Source organism: Notechis scutatus, chromosome 1, assembly GCF_049901735.1.
Source record: "Notechis scutatus isolate UNSWTSFEM ecotype Mainland chromosome 1, rNotScu1.2, whole genome shotgun sequence".
NCBI lineage: Eukaryota > Metazoa > Chordata > Lepidosauria > Squamata > Elapidae > Notechis > Notechis scutatus.
Window position 1 is genome coordinate 193,373,247 of NC_142009.1, and position 24,436 is coordinate 193,397,682.

General features: G+C 39.5%; 1 protein-coding gene across 2 annotated transcripts in view; it reads right to left on the reverse strand.

The window, feature by feature from the left end:
* Positions 1 to 3,236: 3,236 nt before the first annotated feature.
* The window catches only part of CSRNP3 (cysteine and serine rich nuclear protein 3), a 53,111-nt gene continuing 31,911 nt past the window's right edge, over positions 3,237 to 24,436 (reverse strand). For both annotated transcript variants that reach the window (XM_087949804.1, XM_087949805.1), the window contains exons 3-6: positions 19,831 to 20,090; positions 17,608 to 17,904; positions 14,378 to 15,570; positions 3,237 to 5,618 (exon numbers count right to left, since the gene is read on the reverse strand). In XM_087949804.1, coding sequence (XP_087805930.1) covers positions 14,482 to 15,570; positions 17,608 to 17,904; positions 19,831 to 20,090 — 1,646 coding nt within the window. In that variant the 3' untranslated portion in view covers positions 3,237 to 5,618; positions 14,378 to 14,481. The remainder of the gene's footprint in view (positions 5,619 to 14,377; positions 15,571 to 17,607; positions 17,905 to 19,830; positions 20,091 to 24,436) is intronic.

A 24,436-nucleotide genomic window follows, 5' to 3' on the forward strand; every position in this document is an offset into this window, starting at 1 on the left:
CTTGATTTTCCGAGTATAATGGTTCACTGATGAATGGGGAGACTTTTTTTAAGCAGAGGCCCCCAACCTTTCTGGCTCCATGGATTGACAGCAATGGCAACAGTTGGGGGGGGGGGGGAGAGATGATTTCATGCACAAAACCTTGATCTCACACGTGTACAAATGAAGCTTTGCCCACTTGCCCGGTGTTTGTGTAGTCCAGTTCCCAAGCCATGGACTGTTATCGGGACACGACCTAGGAGTTGGGGGGCCCTGATGTTAAAATTATCCTGAACATGACACAGATATTTTGTAGCATGCAGAAACAGAAATGGGCTGACTTTCCACATGGTCCAAACTAATGGAAAGTTATTCTGTATTCGATAAAGGCATTTCATTTAATTCAAATAGAACAGTATGTCTAATTCACTAAAGTGAAACGTAGAACTCTTTTAGCAGTTGTATGTTCTTTTCCTTTGCATAATTTTGAGAAAAGCATATTAGAAATGTAGGGCTTATTAAATGTTAAATATATATTTTGTTCACTATAGTTTCTCATCCACAAACTTTTATTTTAGGACTATTTCAGATTCAATCAACTTGTAAGAAAAACAATGATTACAGGATAATTTATAAACTATTGGAAAACAGCATCAAAGTTTTCAACTTATTCAGTATTAAGCAGCTGCTCAGAAATATTACTGCTTTCTTTAAAAAAGAAGAGTTATTCTAAATGTTTACTCAATTAGCCAGTGGAGGATTCTGTTGCAGAATTATTTCCAGCAATCCATGGCTTCTAATCTATGCATGTTGCATAATAAAATTCTGATTAAGATCTGATGTTTATAATATATCGATGCAAAAACAATTTTCTCCCTTTGATGAAATGAGCCCTAGTTATCTTTCTTGATGGAAATGTGGAACCACAGTTTGAACAAGATAAAGTGGAAAATAACTGGCCAAAGATATATTGCCACTGAGGCTTAGCCCTATGAGCAAACATGGAGTACATAGTATAAGTACTGCAGTTTCTAGCCTCAAATTTCCAAAGCATTTTTCTGGGATGCCTGAATGAAAGCACTCAGGCTTCCTGTTTCTAGCATGGCTTCATAATAAAGCTCCCTCTGAGTCTTAAAATTGCAGGTGTAAAAAAGGCATTAAAAAAATCAATAAAATAAATATAACTCGTTCTATTAAAAAAAAGGCCATGCAGGGATAAAGTATCAGTCCTTTATTCCATTTCAATGATCTCCTTCCAGCTTCTCCCCAAACAATTTTGTGAAAGAAGAGAAGCAAGGAACCTTTTTTAGTTTCTCTCAGACTATGCTGGAATTATCTGTTAGTTTAAGCAACGCCAGTCACTGGCCAAGTACCATTTTTTGTATCATCTTCAACTGAGTAATGGGGGAGTCTTTTGGAGCATGATGGTAGAAAATGAAGAAGAGAGTAATGTGGAGTGGGAAGAAAGAGGGGGACGAGATGAGGGAAGAAGCAACTGCTGGTGTGTGAAACTTCAAAGGGATTGAACAGAGTATTGATTGCATCACATCCATCAAAGAGTCACAAATCAAAGCAAGAAGCTGCTTCAAAACCATGAAATTAGAAGTTCTGCAACACTGGGGCAATTTCCAAAGCTAGGATAGGTCAAGATAGACATTTTCTGTCAGTAGAAGAAAATATAGTGTGATAGTGCCTGCCGACTCAGGTGGTTTAGAAGGAATTTCCTTATTTTGATTTGTCTCCTGTTCCAACCCATTAGTAATTGGATACTTATTGAGGCAAAAATAATCATGGACTGTTGAACTTATCTATTAGTCCTTTAATTTCATCTTATTTCCCATCATCCATCAGGTGGTTTTCAGCCATCACCTTGGATATTTTTTCTCACTTTGGGGAGTGGATTTTAGAAATAGTACATTTTAGGTCATGTAGTTTAATGTTTTCTTATTATAATCATGTGCTCTTAAAAAATAAGTCACTCTCTTCCTATATGATAGGGAAATTGCTCCCTGATTATTCCAGCAGTTAACAATGAACAGTAGGTTTTAATACAACAGAAAAAAAATTAGCTGTATTTAGTTAATTTTAAAGAAGGGATTCACGCCATCCCACACTAAGGATAAGCTGGAGTCCCAAAATCAGAGTTGGAAAGGAGCATTTGGACAGCTGAGTCTAAATTCCTGTTCACTACAAGAATCCATATTAAAGGATCCGAGACAGATGGCTCTCTAGCCTCGGCTTAAACTTTTCAGCAATCGTTAATTGCTTCCACTGTTTCCAGGAACAGGGAGGAATAAGGTGGAATAGTATGGAAACTGATCATCGTTAGAAAAGTTATTTTTCCATTTCCATTGCTTCCTGGAATCTAAATCTATTATTCCATATCCTATTCCCTGGAGCAAGAAAGACCTGGTGTTTGAGATTGCCATCCAATCTTTCCTTGGTTCAGCAGCATCCACAGCAAACCACAAGGATGCGAAAGGGACACATGCGTGATGATGGAATTACATCATCTTGTATGTGTCATTTGCCCATCTTCCATTCCCTGCAGATGTCAGGTTTCACGTGACCTTTTTTTGAAGGCAAACTATGCCAGAGTTGTTCCAGGAGGGCATGACATTATAGAAAATTAAATTACAAGAAAATTGATTTCAGGTGGACTTCAGGAAAGATTTCTGAATGGTTAAAGAGCTATTCAACAATGGATCAGAATGGCTGATTGTGAACTCTTTATTGGAGATGCTCATTTTTCAGGGAAGCTATAGTAGCAGATGTCTGCATTGGGCCCGTGGGGATGGAGGCGATGTGCTCTAAGGTTGCTTCCCATTCTTATCTTCTATGATTCCATGATAGTTGCGACTTTCTTGCTAGCAGTATGGCCTACTTGACCACCGATTTGTCCAATGGCGGACATCTTGTGTAGATGATATTTAAGAGTAGGATATTTATCAGCACCACAAACAACTTGTGGTTATTGTGTATGTGTAACAAATTTAAAACTAATTGGTAGACTATATGCAGTCTAATAAAACAAAAATACAACATCACACAATGCCCAACTACATTTTTCCTTTCATGGTTTTACAGCTTTGCAAAGGAGACTACTCGAGTCAGGATAAAAACATTTTCTAGATTTCAAGGCTCTATTATCTGGATGACCACGAATTAGCTTTCCACCTTCTCAAACACATATTAATAATTTAAATTCAGATAAAGCTTACAACACCCTTCTAGTACAAAAGAGACATAGCTGATGTAACGTAGAAACCTGATTTACTTTTTGCAAACAAATGGACAATAAATATATATATTGTACAATATATAATAAAAATACAGCATAGTACGAATGCCACTAAGAAAAAAAATAACCTAATTTTAATACTTATAAATGCTTATTTTTAATATATACATTGCAGAATAAGCCACATTAAATACATCAAATTACAGATCATTCATCATAAATACCGAAAATATAAATACAGAAGGAATACAGCATAAAATAAAGTTTGTAGCATAAGGTATAGTTTAGTGTTTTCGCCACCTACACTAACCCTTTTGTATGTGAAGTTGCAAATGATAATGCAAATTAAATCAGCCTGTGGAAGTTGCACTATAATGTCAGTTGTAACTTGTATGTATGTTCTGGGTTTGTTCATGTTCTAGTGTCATGCTATAAATGTCTTTGGGAGGGGGAGGAATTTTGGACAGTATAACTCTGTTAGAACCTTTGGCAGGAGACAAAGCTCTGAAAAGGTGACGTAGGAAAACTACAATCATTCTGACCTGCTGTGAAATTCATTAACTGAAAACTACTAACTTTATTTTTAATTTTCAAGTAAATTGCACCGCTGTCTTAAAACTTCAATACTTTGTCTTTTCGGGGGTTCTACAGGTGGTCCTCATTTAGCAACTACAATTGGGACCCACAATTTGGTTATTAAACAAAGCAGTCACTCAACAGAAACTGCAACCGGCTTATGATCTTACTTCAGCTTTCCTTTGCTTTGCAGACTTAAATATGAGGCCTGGTCATAAAAATACTCTTTTTAATCACCAACAATTGCTAAACAAGACACTCACTAAACAAGGACTGCCTCTGTTAGATCCACAGTATCATTGGACCTGCTACTGTCCTCCTTTATACTGAAAGCATTTCAAAAGAGATGCATTTTATGTATGTGCCATGCCTCTGAATTAAAAAGAACCTAAAGCAAATAATCCACCTCATAGATTGCCAATAATAGACCCGAGTTATTTTTATTGTCAAAATGAATTAGATGAACATTTTCCTTAGCTAATGTATATAAGGCTAGTCCCTGACTTACAACCATTCATTTAGTGATTGTTTGACGTTACAATGGCAATGTAACAAGTTATTTATGACCATTTTTCCACACATAAAACCGTTGCAGCATCTTGTGTCACATGATCAGAATTCAGGTGCTTGGCAGTTGGTTCATATTTACGATGGTTGCTGTTTCCCAGGATCATGTGATCATTGCAACCTTTGATAAGCAAAGTCAAGGGGGGGAAAGCCAGAGTCACTTAACAACTGTGTTACTACCTTAACAATTGCACTGATTCACTTAACTGTGGCAAGAAAAGTCACAAAGCTCACTTTAATTGTCTCGGCAATAGAAATTTTAGGCTCAATTGTGGGTCACCGGTCAAGCACTACTTGTAGAGTGATTCAGCATCAACTGTCATTCTTGCAAAGTGCCTAGGTACATATGTTAGTAGTGTCCATTCTCCTAAGAATGCCGTCATTTTTTTTTTAACAGCCATCAATGCAAAAAAAAAAAAATTGTAACAGAGGAGCAAGTTGACTTCACAATAGTGAATTCTGGCTCTTGAACAAAACTTTTTTTAAAAAATGACAGCCATTAATTATTTTAATTTTTTTTTGCAAAGAATGTAAAACACTTCACTTGCATTTTTTCAAGCTGCATAGCATATATGTGGCTGTAGAGGCATGTGTGATTTAAGCGACTGAATTAAGATGTAGCTGAAATTGCTCTGCACAGGTAAATTAATGTGGCAGTCCTGGGAAATAGAGAGTCTGAAATAATACAAGATTTAAATTGAAGTTCTTATGTTGCTGTGACTTGTGGCTTTCAACAAGCAAAAATTGTGTTGCCTAGGAACTTGCCTTTAGAGAAAAAGCTGAAAACACTTGATTAAACCTACGTGCAGAGAATGCTTGATTTGCAGGGAGGAAAAAGATTTTTTTTTTTCAGAAAGAACTGTAAAAAACCAAACAAATAGAATGTTCAGTTCTAACCTCTTAAATTAAATCCGCTGACCTTTTCCAATCCTATGGTTTTCTTTGCCTGCTCAGAGCCAGGGAAATAGCTTTCACTGTAGGAGATGAAACTTGGAAGGATTCAACTGGACGTGTTCCATTAGAGCTATGCAGGATCTACCTGCATGTCCCCATTTGAGATCCAAGGTTTGTTGATGATAATAGCAGCTTACAAGAAATGAGGCTGAAATTGTATTCTTCTGGCAAGGTTAACACAGAATTTTAAAAGCTATATAGTGCCAAAATAATCTCCAGGAGGTACGTGAAGATATATTCTTGTCAAGGAAACTTACGGAGAAGCATGGTGAACTAGTCATCCCTGAGAGACTAGGAGCAACTGTGGAAAAAGACAAAAAAAACCTGATGAGTACACTGGTTCAATAGAACTTCTCCAGAAAAGGAGAGGAGGGGAGATTACCCACATATGCTCCGGATGGCTGTTCCTCATGAGGAGATCACAGGACATTTGTCTTCTATGGGTTTGAGTGCCAGGAAATGACGGGAACAACCATCAATCTCAACCGTGGAGCCTTTTAAAAGATACTGGGTTCACTAAACTTTTGGAAATGGCCTTATTACCGTAAGGCTATCAGAGCTTCAGAACAACAACCTTGAAAAGCCGCCTAGTGAGTTTATCTTCATTCCTGAACTAAAGAAAAATTAACTACTTAGCTTAAGAATTTGAAGAACTAGAAATATAAATGGAAAAAAGCTAAACAGGATTTTGACCCAAGAAAGTTATAAATGAGTTAAGGATCCAGATGAATTTAGAATATTAAAACTTTTATTAAAAGTTTTGGAAATAATTATATAAACAGACTTTCATGGGAAGAAAGTGTTTTAGCTATCCTAAGTCATATGAAATTTTGAGATGATTTTATGATGACACAAATAGGACACGTGAGGGGACTACATATCCCAGGCAGAAAAGCAAAAAAGAGGGAAGGGCAACCTTCTGTTTTTGGTTAGCAAGGGGATTTACAAAATGACATAAAACACTGACCTTGGTTAACCCTCCATGAAACTTTTGAACAATGGAGTCAGAAATAAGCAGCTACAATATCAGTAGTGATATCTGATTCTATGACTATACTATGTCCAAAAGATATTAATGAATGGATTAATGATGGATTGGAAGAAATTTTCTCTGATGTAGAAATATCAGAAACAAAAATATTAGATAATTTCAGAAATGTGGATTATAAGACAGAAAAGGTAGCTAAAGTAGAAACACAAAAGATGAAAGTGGTCAAGAAAGTGATCCAGATAAGGAGCTCTTACTGGATATACAAAAGAACCATATTAAAGTTTTGAAAATTAAAATAGAAATAAAGTTAAGAAAGCAAGAGAACAATCTTGATAATGATTTTTTATTGAATTTACAAAATGTTTGTTAAAGTGTTCAAGAAATCTTTTGGATGGAGAAAAATAGAATGAAATCAAATCCTATGTCAACATCTGAATAAATTAAAAATCAAGATTGTTAGAAGCAAAAGGAAGGAATATAAAGTTGATTTGTTTGACCAAGGTTAAAATGAGACATTTTTATAAAGCTCTGCTAACCTTTTACAGACTTTTTGCTGACATTAAGACTGAAAAAAATGATGATTTATGATTTGCATATGGAAGCATTATGGAAAGAAGAGAATTTGTAATTTTATAGGGGTGAAGATTGTTTATGCTTGTGATGAGATCGGCAGTCATTTCTTTAATTTCCTTTTTCATTATCTTACTTCTTTTTCTTTTTTTGCACTTTTTATTCTATCTCTCTGTGAATTTAATTTCTATTTGTTTTCACTATTGTAATTAAAAATTTCCATACGTTTTATTTTATTCAATTTTATTTTATCAATTACTATCTGATACCAGCCTTGTGTATATAAAGCCTTATGAATATATAAAAACAAAAAACTGTCTCCCTTTTCCTGCTTGACTCTTGGTAATTACATGGGTACCTCCAGCAATTTATTTGACAACAAATTGAAAATCTTTTGCCGCTTTCTTCCACAGATGGAAATGTAACTTTGTGACTGCTTAGAAAGATCTTTGAAAAATTTAAATATTTGCTCAAAGAGGACTGCAGAAACAAAGGCTTTTCTCAAAAGCCCCTTGTGGACACATCTGTATTTGACACCTTGCACCTTTTTGCTTGATATTTATTTATATTTTAACCCTGGTAGCGCAGTGGTTAGATTGCAGTACTGCAGGCTAACTCTGCCCTCTTCCAGGAGTTCAATCCTGATCAGCTCAAGGTTGACTCAGCCTTCCATCCTTTCAAAGTCGGTAAAATGAAGACACACATTGTTGGGGGAAATATGCTTCTGTAAACCACTCAGAGAGTGCTGTAAAGCACTATGAGATGGTACATAAGTCTAAGTGCTATTGCTATATTCATCTTTATCATTTTTACGAATAATTTGTAAACATATCCAATGCACCTTCTTCTTGTTTTCCCAACAACACTTCAAGGTAGGTTGGGCTGAGAGAAAGTGACTAGGTTAAAGTCACCCATTTGGCTTTCATGCCTAAGGCAGAACTTGAACTCATAGTCTCCCGCTTTCTAGCCGGGGCCTTAACCACTAGACCAAACTGGCTCTATATTACATTATAACCTCAAGGGCAACCTTCCTCAATCTAGTACTCTCTAGACCAGGGGTGTCAACCTGGCAGCCTGCAGACCGGATGCATCACGTGTAGGTTATGCCCAACCCGGCTCCGTGAAGTGGAAAAACACGATATGTCACGATCATGGTTAATGGTGTGAGTTTGACACCCGTGCTCTACATTGAGTAGGTCATTTATTTTTTCCCCCACACAATGCAATACAATCTGAAAAATGGGAACTTTTTTAGGCTGAAAGTTTAAGAGTATATAGCAAGCAACTCATAAAAGTAACTGCCATGAGTGGGCCTGTCTAGACACATGAAACCTATTTATCAAAAAGCAAACTTTTCCAGAGAACTCTTACATCATCCAGTTTGGGACATCCATTAAACACAAAGATATTTTTGTAAAAAAAAAAAAAAAAATGAGGTCAGGCCCCGGTGCTTTACTTTGTACTATACAATCTGGGTATCTATGTATTTATTAATTATGTCATTGTAAGGAAAATAAAAGACAGCTCAGTAGCCTCAAAGTTACCAAGGAAAGTATTTGGGGGTACAGTGTATTTGTGTGTATTAATTAGGTTGCCTGACTCTGGTTTAATTCTTCATACAGGTAATGGGCATGTACTTTGTGAAGCTACATTGTTTAGCTTCATGGTATATGGATGTTGGCAGTAATCATGCGAGAAACCACTAGCAAAGTTTATGTACCATCAGACTTTGCCTTAGCACAGTTCAGATTACAAATAAGGTTGTAGTTTCTAGCCACATTATTTATATTCTTTACATCACAACAAGCATCTAAAGTTTCCTTCGGAAATTAACAGTGGATAAAGTCACAGTGATGAAATACAGCCAAAAATGTGTTTATCCCCGTACTAAAAACAGTGGGACTTTCCAAACATGCAGAGTTTGCTTGTGTGAGTCCAGATGAACTGAGTCGGTCTCAGCCACAAAGAACAATTTGTATACAGTTCCTTTTCATTTTGAGGCCTGCTGGCAGATGGATGAATATGAGGAAAATCAAATCCATCTCCAGTTTTCACACTTACACTTCACCCATTTGTAAATGGGCCTGCTGTGGAAGGGTCCTACTGAGTCCTACTGGATCAGAGTTTAGAAAATATTGATCATTTATTATGGTAGTAAAGTCATTTGTATTATACGCCTAGGTACTAAAAACAAAGCCACAAAAATAGTATTTATAACTACTGTAACCAATCTCTAATGTTTTATAAATCTTATGCTTGGGGGGTAAGCAAAGTTTGTCCCAAACTAATCATTTATCCAAGCCACTCTCTTGTACCCCAATGACTGACAAATCTACGCACTTTCTCATTTAAACCAAATATAAACAATTGGCAGATGATATGGGGCATGAGAGCTCTGAACGGACCCAACCTTGACTCTCGTCCTGTTGAATCGACATGACAAGACATTATCGAATGAAGGCGAATATACATATCCCAGGATAATGTGGCAGGATCCAATCAGGGCCGGTCACTGGGACCAGAGGTTTTATCTTCTGAAGTGTTAGGCTTGTTCTAACAGTCTGAATAGAATAATAGAATAGACTGAAGTTTCTTGAAGGTGGGCTCCAGTACGAGACTGAAAGCTCAGAAGACAAAACCTCTGGTCTCGATGACTGGTCCAGATTGGATGCTGCAACAGGGCAGTATCCTTCCTGGTTTTCCACTACAGTGAGGCTTCTTAGAATGGGGGTCATGACCTACCGAGGGGCCATAAGCAAATCACTGATTTTGCAGACTTAAAACATAAAGAGGAGAGAGTCACTATTAAAACTTGGGTCCACTCCGACGGGCCTTGCCCCGACAATGTGGAAGCGTATCTGATAGGATTCTGGCACAATTTTGTAGGGATCTTACTCTGGAGATCCATCTGATGCAAAACAAAACACAACACAACAACATGAAGCTACTATATCACTAGTGTGGTGGGAGAAGGCCTGAAGTATGGTCTTACAGCGCTCTCAAACAGTCTTACAGTGATCCAGCATTAAGTGTGTGACAAAAGCATGCTTTTTGCTGGAATATTACCAGCTTTTTGGTGGTGGTAGTGGCAGTAGGCCTGAATTGGGAGAATTGATTAGAAAATATTACATTCTAGTACCCTTTATTTTTGAATCACAATCATCCGGTTTGGTATCTAGGTGAGATTTAACTCATTAGGACAGGGCTTTCAATTGCCATCCTTCTGACTTGCAAGCCTTATTCCATGAAGTAATTTACAATGACATGGAATTAGCTGAATTCAAAGAGTGTTTCCAGCAGCAATGATGTGTTCTAGCTAGCCTACGATGAGCATCAAGTATCTTATGCAAATTCTTCCGAATTATTGTCAGTATCGAGGCAACCTAGAGAGAGAGCCACTGCAAAAATTAAAGCACAATGTGCCAAACTAGTACCAGTAGCTTATTTCACCTTCCTTGTTCTAAATGGCCAAAGAGGAAGAATACAAAAGTAAGAATCAAATAAGAAAGGATTTATGAATAAGAAGTCAGCAAAACTTGTCCTTTTGGACATCCAAGTGTCATCTGTTTGTTGCTATGCAACCAGTGCTGACCAGGTGGCTGGAATGTTTAAAAATAATGAGAAAGGATATGATCAATAAAGAAGATAGGAATCAACATTCAAGCCCAAAGATCACCTTCAGTGAGCACATGCCAAGAATATGGAATAAAGCCTCGTTTTTGTAGTAAGTTAGGAAATAGAAGAGTTAAGAACCACCAAGGATTAACACCCCCTCCCAATTCAAAGTAATTTGGATGTAGCACGCTTGCTACAAGGAAAATAAAGGGTCAGCTGGCATGCTTGGCAATGGTGGCTGCTGCTGCCAGGAACATTCCTAGAAGTGGGAAACTTCTAGAAATAAAGCTGTGGAGGCTTCTGCCGAGATCAATGGGAAAGTCTGACTGAAGACTGCAGTGAGATAAAAATGTATTTTGATATGGTTGGAATCTTCTTGAGTTAAGCATGCAAAGGCGCTTCCTCCACAGTAATTTTTTTGAACAAAAATTATCCAAAGAAGAGATGGAGTGCTGTACTTGAAACCACCATTTTCAGAGGACAAGCCTACATTTAAAACTTCAAACATTGCCACTTTAAAGAATGGACATGTACCAGAATAACTGGTACGGGAATAACTTGAAGGTAGACGTTCATAAATATTGTTGTTGAAATCTAGAAAAGAGTCACAAGTGGATATTTATCATTTGGATCTATTTAGGACAACCAGTTCAGAGAATATCTAACAAAATGAAATTCAATGTAGAGAAAAATAAAGTCTTACACCTAGGCAAGAAAAAAGAAAAGTACACATATAGACTGGGTGAAACCAGGCTCAATAGCAGTAACTGTGAGAGGGATCTTGGAGTCTTAATGGACAACCAATTAAATGTGAGCCAACAGTGTGCGGCAGCAGCCAAAAAAGCCAATGCAGTCCTAAATTGCATTAACAGAGGAATACAATCAAGATCAAGTGAGGTACTAATGCCACTCTATAAAGCCTTAGTAAGACCACACCTAGAGTACTACATCCAGTTTTGGTCACCACAGTATAAAAAAGATGTTGAGACTCTAGAAAGAGTGCAGAGAAGAATAACCAGTATGATTAGGGGACTGCGGGCTAAAACATGATGAATGGTTGCAAGAACTGGGCATGGCTAGTCTAGTGAAAAGAAGGACCAGGGAAGACATGATAACAGTCTTCCAATATTTGAGGGGCTGCCACAAAGAGGAAGGGGTCAAACTATTTTCCAAAGCATCCGAAGGCCAGACAAGGAATAATGGATAGAAACTGGTCAAGGAGAGATTCAACCTGGAAATAAGGAGAAATTTTCTGACAGTGAGAGCAATCAACCAATGGAGCAGTTTGCCTTCAGAAGTTGTGGGAGTTTCATCACTGACTGCCATTTGTCAGAAATGGTGTAGGGTCTCCTGCTTGGGTAGGGGGTTTGACTAGATGACCTACAAGGTCCCTTCCAACTCTGTTAATCTGTAAAGCTTAATGAACTGTAATAGCTCCACAGAGTTCCGATGCCGACAATGTTCCTTAATTCCCTACAATGAAGAAACACTTGTGAATTGCATACACTAATGATAGAAAAGCTCTGAAGGAATACACACTCAAATCTCAAGTCTTTTTCTAAAACAAGAGAGAATAATGGCTGAAATATGCCTACTGATTCCAGTTCACCCTAAACCCTTTCCTATTTGGAGATTATTGCGAATCAAATCACACTCAAATGAGAAACTCCATCCCTACCGATTCTGGGTGTCTCCTCTCTTTTTCAGAACTCACGGAATTTCTCCACACACCCGTGTAATGCCATTCTTTTCCTAATTAATTTATTTGGCTAAAGAAATGCAGAGTAAAATTCTTTCTGAGAATTGCTGACAATTCTTGCATGGTTTATCCATGGATATATATATATATTTTTTAAAAAGGAATAGATGCAACGTTTAAGAAAAAACAGTCTTTTAAGATTACTCACAGCTGCTACACCAAACTGTGTTAGATTAAGAACAACAAAAAGAGATACTTACACAAAAGCTGCCCTGGGATGAGAGCACAAAGCACACAGCCCATTAAAAGTTAATTGCAAGGAAGTGCCACCAAATGCAGTGGAATGTGACATTCCACTGAAGGAATTCCCTTTTGATATCTCTGGATCGTTTCCATTAGCACTGTGCTTCCATGTGATTCTGCACGCACTATTATTGTATGCAGGGGAAATGGTTACAGGGCTAGCGGAGAGACGGAATGCCAGTGAGATCTAGAGCTTGAAGGAGATGAGAAGACACCACCCCAAGAAGAACTCATATTGAATCCCTTAGTGGTCACAGAGTTCCCAGACAGAGATAACCTTGGTTCAGTCATTCACTCTGGATTAGTTCTTAAGCGACTGTGAAGATCACTCGAGCACTTTATACATCGGGATGATAATTTTAATACATAAAAATATAACATTCTGGCTTTACATGAAGATAAAACCATGGAAAGACTTCAGCACTGCTCTTATTTAATAGAGGGCCCAAGCCATCCTATAGAACAGGGGTGTCAAACTCGCAGCCCGTGGCCTGGATATGTCACATGCTGGCCACGCCCACCCCCGGTTTAGCGAAGGGGGGGGGAAAGTTGCGATACATCACGTGATGACGTGTCGTCACGAGTTTGACACGCCTGCTGTAGAGCCGCCATTTTCTGACAAGCAAAGTTCTTCACCAATGCGAGGGGTTGCCATTAAGGAAAAGTATGTTGGTTGAAGGAAAAATGGCCAGTGGGGGGAAATGACGGCAAGATCCTAAGAAGTCTGGCTGGATATTGTTCCTATTTAATATTCTGCATTTATCCAGAACAGTTTATGGATTGAAAAGAATGGAGAAAGACCATCGAATAACAAAACACAACCCAATTTCCTTATAATGCTAACGCTGCTTCTCTCGACCCCTGAAAATCTAAGGATTGTCCTACGTTTCACATTGTTAGAAATGTAGCTGCCACTAGCTGCAATTTAGAAACATCTTATATATTGTCCTCTCCTTGAGATGGGGACAGGGCAGCAATCGCAACACAAACACCACATCAGTGTCACCAAAATGACTAAGTGGTATGTCCTCTCTACATTCCTAAATTACAAATACAAATAGTCCCTAGTGCAGATCAGAGAACAGGGCTCGTGATCGAATGTACTACCCTCACAAAGGCAATTTGCCTAATGAAATCTCATTGTGCTGTTCTGCTCCGAAGAGCAAGAGGTTCATTTTTATCAAGTTATGAGTACTAAGCTACAATAAATAAACAAATACATTACTGAATAATTCAGGTTGGTTTTTTTTTGTTTGCAGTCACATTTATATTTAAAAAGTCATCACCCTCGAATAGGAGCGATATTTTAATACCCTAAATATAAAGAATCCAAAGTAAAGTTTTTATTATCTTGCACAAGCCCGACAATAAAAGAAGAAGTTGTAAGTTAGAGAGCCCAGCATAAATCAACACATGGGCCATTTTTGTACTATATGCATGTGGATGTGAATATATTGTATGGTATTCAGCTTTGTTCGGGTATTTTCCCACGTCATTGTAGTTGTGCTTTTAAAGTTGTAGCATGGCTTTGGCAGAATCATCATCTGCCATCATCAGGCTTCTGTAAATCTGACTGTATAGAAGCTGATGATGGCAGACTGAGATTCTGCTCAAACGAACTGCTACAACTTTAAAAGCAAAACTACAAGACGTGGGAAAATACCCTAACAAAACTGAATGCCATATATATATATATATATATGTCTGTGTGGGTTATTTTAAAATCTGGGTATTTTCTATCAAAGGACCATTCTATTTTTTTTATAAAAGTTTACTTTTTTACACAAACTGTTTTTGTGCAATGGCCACAGCCAAGAGAGCTTTACTAATAAACGACAATGAAAAAGAAAATCAAAACTTTAACCACAGTCTTCCCCCTTACCTCCACTGCTGAGAGAGAAAATAATAATAAGAACGCTTCCAGGAAAATCCAATTAAAATAGAATGCATTTTGAAATCTAGAGCGATTCGGTCCCTAAAATAAATTTAAACAGGTACTGTTTCCATGACGGGAGATTTGATACACTCTTCGTGTAGTCTGCTCTTTTCTGAAAGGCCGAGTGAATTCTCGGTGGGATGCTCCGGGAGGTGAGTGCCACCATTCAAAGTAGATACAAATCCATCTTGCGAAGGGCTTTTCAAGTATGAAGGAAAATCCACTTGGGAATGCCTTGGCCGATGTTCAGCATATAAACTGCTACATGGAACAACGTTATCGTTTTCTGACGAAGAGCAGCAAACAATGACAGACGGGTTTGAAGTGGGATACAGGGAGCTGCCATAATTTTCCTCTGAGGGCCGCGCGTAGTCCACAAACTGTTCCGAAGTTGGGTTATAAGGCACCAGAGAAAGATTCCCGTTCTTAACAGTCTCTCTTTCAGAGTAAGTTTCCCGAATCTGGTTAGGAGTGCCAGGGCTGTGATTCTCTATTTGGTAATACAAGGATGTGGAACTCGGGTAGTAGGAAAGTGCCTTTGGCTGGTTTTCATGCATGACAGTGCTGTCTGAATAGCAAAGGACAGAAGGGAGAGCTTGGCCTGCATCAGCATGAACACCCAAGCCTTCCAGACATTCATCTAGTTTTTCTTCTTCTTCCTCTTCCTCGTCTTCCTCCTCCTCCTCTTCCTCCTCCTCCTCTTCCTCCTCATCTTCATCTGTTTCACTAGGCGCTAAACTCTGTGTGCTGGAATCTGTAACTCCACTACAAAAACTACTTGCGTCTTCCTCCTCTTCCTCCTCTTCCTCCTCCTCCTCTTCCTCTCCAGCGCAATCCAAGTCGTCCGCCGACTGCAAATGCATCACCGCAGCCCTGGGTTCAGTCTCTAATTCAAAGTTCTCCAGGACTGAAAATTCCAGGGGGTGGGAGGTGGGGCCCATTGCACTGCTGTGAGCATTGAGCTCAGCGTGGCAGCCGTTCAGCGCAGGAACTTGCTGCTCTCTGTTTTTCTCCAATTCAAGTTTCATTATAGTATGCAAAAAGTGAGTCCGAACCCGGATGGGATTAAATTCAATTCTGCCGGCTGTATTGCTGCATCCTTCTTTAGTGCAACCACACGGGAAAGACATACGGTCCACCTTAGGAAAGAAAAGAAAAAAGATGGATTAGCTATTCGGTTAGCACTATCAATGCTGACAAGCTAGAAACTCTTAGCCAAACAAGAAAGTTCATCAAAGAAAATTGCCCCGGGGGCCTTGTGGAGGATTGATATATGAGATAAATTAATTACCTGCTTTTACAACATCGGTTTCTGGCAGGGGAAAAAAAATCCAGATAAGAGATGTTGGAAAGAGAGACCTGTCTGGCTTTGCAAACTGCACTAAGCCCTGGTTTGTTTGTTTTCTTAAATGGAGCTATATTTCATACTTCATTAGAAATTATGATTTATAAATGAGAATGGCTTGCACAGATCACACCGAGCCAAAAACACACAAACCACATTATGGCTCCCTGCAGACAGTGAATCCAGTTCCTGAAGACAAGGTGGCTGTGAGACAAATGACAGCGCGACCTGGTTAAGGAATGACAAATGGGCCATGAGACCCCACTGTCCCTTTGTCCTCCTCTAGCATCATCGTCCCCTCCTTATTCTGCTGGTCTAATGACTTCTAACGGTTATGCCAACATTTAGGATTAATCCAGGTGACTGCTAAATTGCAGAAGTAGGTTCTTTTTTCAGATATTCAAGCTGGTAGATCTTTTCAGTTAACTGTACACAAATTATACATTCATAGGTAGGATGAAGTTATTCTCCAGAAGTTAAGGAAGTGGGAATCTCGCTTGCTGATCAATCTCCACTTTTCTCACAATGGATTAGTGTGGGTGAATTTGGATATTTCATTCCAAATAGATCTAGAAGCAGTATAAACAACAGCCTCATATGAAATCTCATTATGAGTAGTTCTCTTTTTTAGCCCTCATGCAAAGGCAGGGAAGCAGCTGGTTTTATTTCCATTATGGTGTTTATAAGATGGACAAAGTCTCTTTTTTAAAACCTGGAAACAGAATGGAACTCTTCTCCAGAAAGCTTATATTCCATCAGCACTTCCTGGATTGCCCAAGTGATCACAGCACTTCCTAGCCATGCTGGTAATCCAGGAAGCTGCATTGCTGAAATGTATCTCAGGAGAACCCTAACCGTAACGCTAACAGAAAAGGGGCTCTCAACCTTTAAGTCAGGGGTGTCAAACTCAAGGTCTGCGGGCCACATCTGGCCCACGGGGTGCTTAGATCCAGTCTGTGGGACCGCCCAGGAAAGTGAAGGACCAGCCTGTGGTGCCTCTGCCAATGAAAACAGAGGTTGGGGGGGGTCGTGCGTGGCCCCCTGAGCTCCATTTTTGGTCGCAATGGCCTCCTGCAGCCCTCTGCCAGTGAAAACGGAGGTCAGGGGGGCTCACGTGCAACCCCCCCAGCTCTGTTTTCATTGTCAGAGGCACCACTGTCCAGTTCTTTACGTGTGCCCCCCTCCCCGCGAGCTCAATTTTTGCTGGCCAAAGGCTGCAGGAGGCCGTCAGGACACGAGTAATGTCGAGCTGGCCACATGTCCCCCCCAACCCCTCGAGGTCAAACACAACCCTGATGCAGCCCTCAGTGAAATCGAGTTTGACACCCCTGCTTTAAGTTTGACCTTTTCCAACCTGCTGCCTTAAGTTGTGGTGGAACAATACTATGCTTATGGGAATTCTGAGAGCTTTAGACCCAGAAGGCCACCAAGTTGAAGAAAACAGCTCTTAGGGAGGCTAATCCAAAACCAAAACCTGGGCTATCTGTTTTATGGCTATGCTATATCTTTATTGTATTTTCCCATGTATAGCTGCACACATGAGTCCATGTTTCTCCAGATTATGCTGAATTACTCTTTGGATCCCTCAATGGTAGATATGCTTTCAACTGGTTGGGATCTGTTTCAGCAATACCTGGAGGGACATATGACCCACCGGTCTCCTTAGGTTTCAACTCTAGCTGAAACTTCCTGTAGCTGGGATAATAGAGCAGTGCCACTCTTTAGAACACCTCAGTGAGTGTGAATGGGCAGGATAGCCTTCCTTTTTTTTGAAAATAAGACACTTGGAGCTGCCCTTTGGTGAAGAATCCCCTAAGTGAAGCCCTCTCACCTGGCATTTTATGCCCGCAAGGCAGCAAGTACACGTTTCCGGGTCACAGAAGATTCGACAATCGCAACCACAGTCCTCTCTTGAAAGACGGATGGCTCGCAGCTCGTGTTTTTCTTCCACATCAATCTTCTTGACTCCGGAGGCTCGCAGGAGTGCCCTTCGTTTCTTTGTTGGCAGAGGTTGTAGAAAGAAGTATTCGTCTACTTCAGTGTTGTCCAGATCTATATCATCATCAGAAATGTCCTCCAGCGTTAAAGTGTTCGCTTCCTCGGATTCCACCGTGCCATTATTAGTCATCTGTAGTAACATTAAAAGATGCGTCACAGCTCCACTGAACAGAATGTTCAAAGGAAACCATTTATGTAGCATAAGCTTTTGGTATGCAAGAGTGTGGAATTGATTTATGAGGACCACACCGTCTTTAAATCTCTCTGCTTTGTTTTCATGGCTCTTACTGTTAAGCGAAACAACTGAAGATGCTTTGAAGCATTTATAAACCGCTTATACCGTAGACCAAGCTTGGATCACCAAAATAAATCCTCAGTGTAACAATTCTGTTTAGCAGATCCCAGATGCAATGAATAACATCTCTGTGTCGACTGTATGCTCCTGTGCTTGTGCAAAATACTATTTGCCAAATTGTACATACATACAATACGTATGTGTAACATCCTGTTCCTATGTTACATATGCATAGAGTGTATAAAATGCTGTGTGCATGCATAGAAAATCCCATTTGGATTGAAGGAGTAGTCTGTTTTTAAAGCATGTACTTTTCTCCCAGTGGTCTTTTGAATCAAGGGTTTAGGACAAAATTTCTCAAATTTGGCAACTTTCAAAGTATGTGGAATTCAACTCAGACCAGTATTCTGGCTGGGGATTCTGGGGATTGAAGTCTACTTATCTTAAAGTTGCCAAGTTTGAGAAGCACTGGTTTAGGATAACACGGTAATCACCTTTATTTTTATGGTGCTCTTCATACTACTGTTTCCCATCAACCTTACTCTGGGGAATGCCACTATGTTTTCTCCTGTACCTTTTGAAGGTACCTTGCTGATTTTGACCATCCTTTGCAGGCCCCACTGGAATATCCTCTAGGATTGGAAAAATGTTCAGACAGATGCTCTGAAAAACCCCTTAGCACGGGGGTGTCAAACTCATGTAGTCATGGTGGCATCATGTGACGTATTGGGACTTTCCCCTCCTTCGCTAAACCGGGCATGGCCAGCGCATAATGTATCCGGCCATGGGCCGGGAGTTTGACAGCCCTGCCTTAGCATAAGCAAAGCACATCTTTTTGCAGTGGGCTGTTTTTTGGAAAGCTTGCATAGCCGCTTTGAAATATGTCCCTTTGCCCAGCTGTTTCCCTTTGTTGATAGTCCAAGAGAAATTAGTTTTGTTCATACCTTACTAAGGGCACTTTGGAAGCAGCTGTATTGGCATTGTAAAAGAAACGCTACTCTCATACTTTAAAGAGAAAAGGTTTGTGTCAGGGTTCCAGCGATTGTTTGTGTTAATGAACTTTACAAAACACCCCTTTCAAATATTTTATGCAGCCCTAGTTGCTATTTGCATAGGATATCCTTTTTTTAAAAAAAAAGGAGAGGGAGGAATGTATCAAGTAGCTTGCATACAGCAATACATATCCAGGTAAACAATATCAGATCTATTCCTGGCAGATGTGTTCACTATAGAGACTCACTTTCTAGAGAATCAAAATAAGCTCCTGTATAAATTGAAAGATGTGGATTTCAGTGTTTTGTGCAACTGGATATCACACAGAGTAAGCACAGTTGGCTGTTGCAATTTTCCCAGCAGCCCATCATATGATTCAAAGAGGAAGGGGGTGGTGGTGAAAACTGACTGAATATCAGTTCAAAATCTCTTTTGTGCAGAACAATCCACACCTAGCAGCTGGCTTAACTATATTTGCATCCCGATCAAAGCTGGAACTTTGATGGGGTGGAACAAATTGTCATCATATCTGCATAGCAGGAAGAAAATGATCATCTTAAAGAGCCCAGGTGGAAGCCTGTTAAAAATCTGATGAGTTAATACGAGAGACAGGGTCAATGCCAGCTTGTTGGAAGCGATTGAACTGCAGCCATTTTAGAAGTGAAACTGCAACCTTGCCAAGGATATTAAGCACCAAGCCCACTGTTAATGTTTTGGGTCCATATGTTGGAGGCTGGGACAAAAGGATCCCCTCCTCCCCGTTTTTACCTTGAGTTTTAAGGAGTTCAGCTTTTCCTCCCTGAGATGGTCTCTTAACATCTCTCGATGAAGCCGTTCTTGCTCCATGGCAAACTCCCCAAGAGTATATTGGCGTACACTGTTGTGACGAGTGGACATGCCCAAAGTGCTGCCTCCTTGGCTGGGAACGCTTGTGAAACCTTGCCTCCTGGTGAAGTAGTATACTGTAACACAATTAAAATGAACATTTTTTGTCCTCTTCCTTTTCTCACTCTTCAGAATGGAGGATGCTGGAATGGAAACAAAGGACAAATTTAAATCAAGCCCTGCTTATCCATGTCTTCAACCCTTAACGCTGCAATCCACTAGGCTAACATGGACGGGGTGGGAAGCATGTAACAGAGAGGTTGATTCTGCAACGCGAACTCTTGCCCCTTTTGTACTTGTGACACAAAGGTGCATGTTAAGCACCTAAGAGGTAGAACTTGTGTTGTAAGTAACATCACAACACAGAAACTGTGGCTTGCTCCAGATGCCTCTGGAAGCATGTCTAAACGGTACAGGGAAAATGCCAGACAAAATAATGAAGCTCTCTGCTTGGTTACCTTCTTTAACCACTTGTCCAGAGCTGCAGCTATCTTACTGTGCCTCCTAAAAGCAGCATATAAGCTTAATTTGGCATTTTGTGTTCATTTTTATGAGTCAAAGTATGTCAGTCTTTGTGCTGTCCAGACAGTATATAGTTAATTGGGAAATGGGATAGTTAGTTAGGAATTGAGAGCTGTCCCCTTAAGGGAATGCCTCATGGTAAATGTAGTTAATGCATCATGGGAAATGTAGTTCATGTCATGTAGTCACATCTGTAATCCTGATTGGTCACTGAACTGACCCTTGGTTGGGTTGGGGGAGTTTCCTTTACTCTTGCTTGGACCCCAGCACCGTGTTGGTGTCTCACCCTTTGCTTCACCATTATGGGATGAAGATCACTATAATTCCACACTATGAAGTCAGCTGTGCAAAGAATTGGACATTAGATGAATCTCGACATAACCGTGAATTATACCTCGAGGATGCCTTGTGACCCAATAAAGAAACTTCCTTCGTATGGAAGCCTTTGTAGAGTTTGTCTGCTGTCTTTATATTCAGTCAGCAATTAAAAGACAGAACAGTCTTCCTAGGTAGATCAGACAGGAAACATAACCAGATGGTCTATTTTCTACCCCATTGTAAAGCTACACAAACAGACTCTGTGAAGCCTCAAAGCACTTCCCACCGTCTCCTTTACAACTCAAGAAACAAAGGAGGGCCTCTTCAGAGCCTCTTGTCCTGCCTGCAGTCCAGCTGGGGGGATACATGCTGTGTTATCTGATCATCCTGGCCCATTCTCCAAGATCTTTCCCACCTACCATTACTGATAGCGTCAAGTCAAGTCAATTAGCCAGTTAGGTTAGCTGATTAAAACAGTGGGTGAAGTAATTGCTAATTAACATTAACCAAGCGAATCAAGGGAAACAGAGACATGTGGGGGGGGGGTTTGAGGTGCAGTTTTCCTCACGGTCCACAGCTCCTTTTGTCACCCCCCCCTCAGAAAAGTGGAAGGCAAATTTGCAGGCCAGCCGAGGAGAAGGAGCGCTATATCCAAGCTCTCTGCCAGCTTCCCACAAGCCTTGTCAACGGGAAAGCTTGCAGGAAGTTGGAACTGGTCCTTGCTCTCGTTGATTCTTTTGTCTGCCTGCGGTCATTCTGCTTCTCCGTTTAGGTAAGCAAGTATCTCTGAAAGAACAGCCCAGCGGGTCACAGTTGCCTAGTGTCTTAATACAATTTTCACATGCTCAATGTTTCATGTAAACTTACAATACTGGAGAGATGAATAAATTTTTTGTCTATCTTCAAATCCAGCTCTTTTGTGCTTATTCTTGGAATAAGTAAGTTTCTGATTTGGCAACATTTTCAAAGTAGGGCTGCATAAATCATTAATATCATCTTCATCATCATTAGAAATCTCAGAACTTCTTTAATCTTGTAAGATTTTTGCCAATTTAATCTCTGCATCTTTTTAGGTCTTATATGAGAACGAGTAAACCATCTTTTCAGATCTTCTACTGCATCAGATGTTGGCATTCTCGTACAAGTTCTCATTAGAGTGCAAAGGGAAGTTATTCCGTGCAATTATTATATCAGAAGAAATAAATGGATTAATTAGGGCTACAATATTTCCAGACTTCTCTTACAAATGAGTATTCCTTCCTTTCCTTACAAAATTAACAAGCAGTCTAAGTAATGTGCATAAATCTTGAAATAGTGCCCCCTACTTTTTAAAAATCTCAATTTAAACTTTGTTTACACCACTGTCTAGCAATGCCTCTTATAAATCCATATAGAAACATAAGCATTTAGCCTGTAATGAAAAATATGAAGTGCAGTTGCGAAAGCTGCTTGACTCTTCTGCCTGATTTGGGGGGGTGTTGTTGGCAAAACAACATTGGGGGATGTGAGATGATAAATCATATTTATGTAATTCAGGTATGACAGTTGCACAGGTATGATGGGAGAAATGTAATAGTAAAGAGGGTGGAACTAAAAGGATCATAAAACACGCTAACAGCCTGTGTAATGTGAAGCTATATATTTTAACAACCTTAGCCAGAAGCACGAAGCTAGTTAAAACAGCTTCAGCAAATTAAGTCCTTTGGCTTTGAGATCTGTTCTTCCATTAATCAGGAATGCTACAGGACTTTTAAACTTAAGTTTCAGATGCTTATTATATCTTTATTGTCAAGGGAGGAAGAATTTCATAACCAGAATGAAATTAATTTTTTTTTTTAAAAGAGAGAGAGAGAACAATGCATCAACAGTGCTTTTCAGATTGTGCTCCGGTGAAGGTTTCAGTCTCCAAGAAGCATTCATAATTTCTGCTATCCAGCTGACTAATGATCTATTTCTGAGACCCAATGGTGTAGTTCTTAAGCACCAAGCTAGAAATCAGGAAGCTATGAGTTCTAGTTCTGCCTTAAGCATAAAATATAGCTGGTTGACCACTCTTTCTGAAGCTTAGGAAGAAGGTGGTGGCAAACCATTTCTAAAAACTGTGCTAAAGAAACTACAGGGACTAATCCAGGCAACACCAGGGATTCAGATTGAGACAAAATCATACATACAAATATGTAACATTTTTTACAAATCAGAAAACATAAAAAGCTAGTTTCTCTTCTTCAATCCATTTGACCACAGCTTCATGCTAATCGGGTTAAAATTAAGTTATAGTTTAGATTTCAAGGTGAAGTAGTTTCAAGTGATTTGATCAGTTAAATTGCTCAAAGAAAGATGCTGACAGTATCAAGAAGAGTACTACTTCTCTAGAAAATTAATATCAAAAAGGAGAGGTTGTCCTGTTACTTTTAACCTTTCAATGTAGCTAAAGCTCTGAAATTTTCTAAAGAAACGCAAAATACTTTGCCAAGACATCGTCCTAATGTAATATAATATTTTCCTGCTACAGGAAAAATAGTGAAGAAAAAGGAGCTCTCATATTACTTTTTAATCTTATTGAAGCTAAAGCTCTGGTCTTTTGTGAACTAAAATACTTTCCTAAGCCGTGCACTTCTTACAATACAATCTTTTCCTACTCCAGGAAATAGATTTTTGTTTTCAATATATAGGCTTCATTTATATCCCCAAATAGCATATTCCATTAGCTTCATAAATAATTTAGTCCAATGTTACAGAAGTTCTATATTATTTTACAACTATTGTTGCAATGCTTCTGCTCTGAATTGTAACCTTGAACATTGTTGTTGCATTCTCACCCCAACTCAGGAAGGCCAGTCATGGGGTAAAGGTGGATTCCTGTGTATATACAATGTCAATCTGCATGGCTTGAAACATGAGAATATGAAAAAAAAAGATTTTTTGCAAGCCCTGACTATTCTCTTATAATATAAAAGCTTTGTATATACTAAAACAGCAGCCCCCAACCTTTTGGGCACCAGGGACCGGTTTCATGGAGAGAGGTTTTTCTGTGGGCCAGAGCGGGTGTGATTTCTTTTCCCGCAGATGGGGCTTCACTTGTTTGCATGGCCCAGTTTCTGGCATGCCACGGACCAGAGGCTGGGACCCCTCTACTAAAACACATTCAGCTTGAAATTCTTGCAAATTACAAAACCTGGTGGAAGGGCGGGATTCACACATTCATGTAGCGACATATAGCATAAGTCAGACCATAATAATGTCCCCAATCTTAGGTGGCTAGATGCAAAAGCTAATGGGATTCCTGGAGCATTATAACATTTGTGCCTCAGCAGGAAATGTAACAGGTATTCCCAGTCATAGAAGCAACATCAGCTGTAACCTCTTTCACACAGCTATCAAAATCCCAGAAGTTCTGTCTTGTTTTCCAACACTCTTTGCAAACTTGGTCCTAAAAGCACAATATTGAAAAGAAGCATTCTCTGTCTTGGCAAAGTTGGACAATGGAACCCAAATCCATCACTGAGCACACTGGCCAAAATATACCCCTCCCCAAAGGTTTGCCAATTTTCAATTTCTCTGAAACACTTCGTTAAGGAGCCAGAGGAGGCACACATAAATTTTACAAGTCGGTCTGAAAATGGAGACTGCAAATAGAGGTCTATTAATG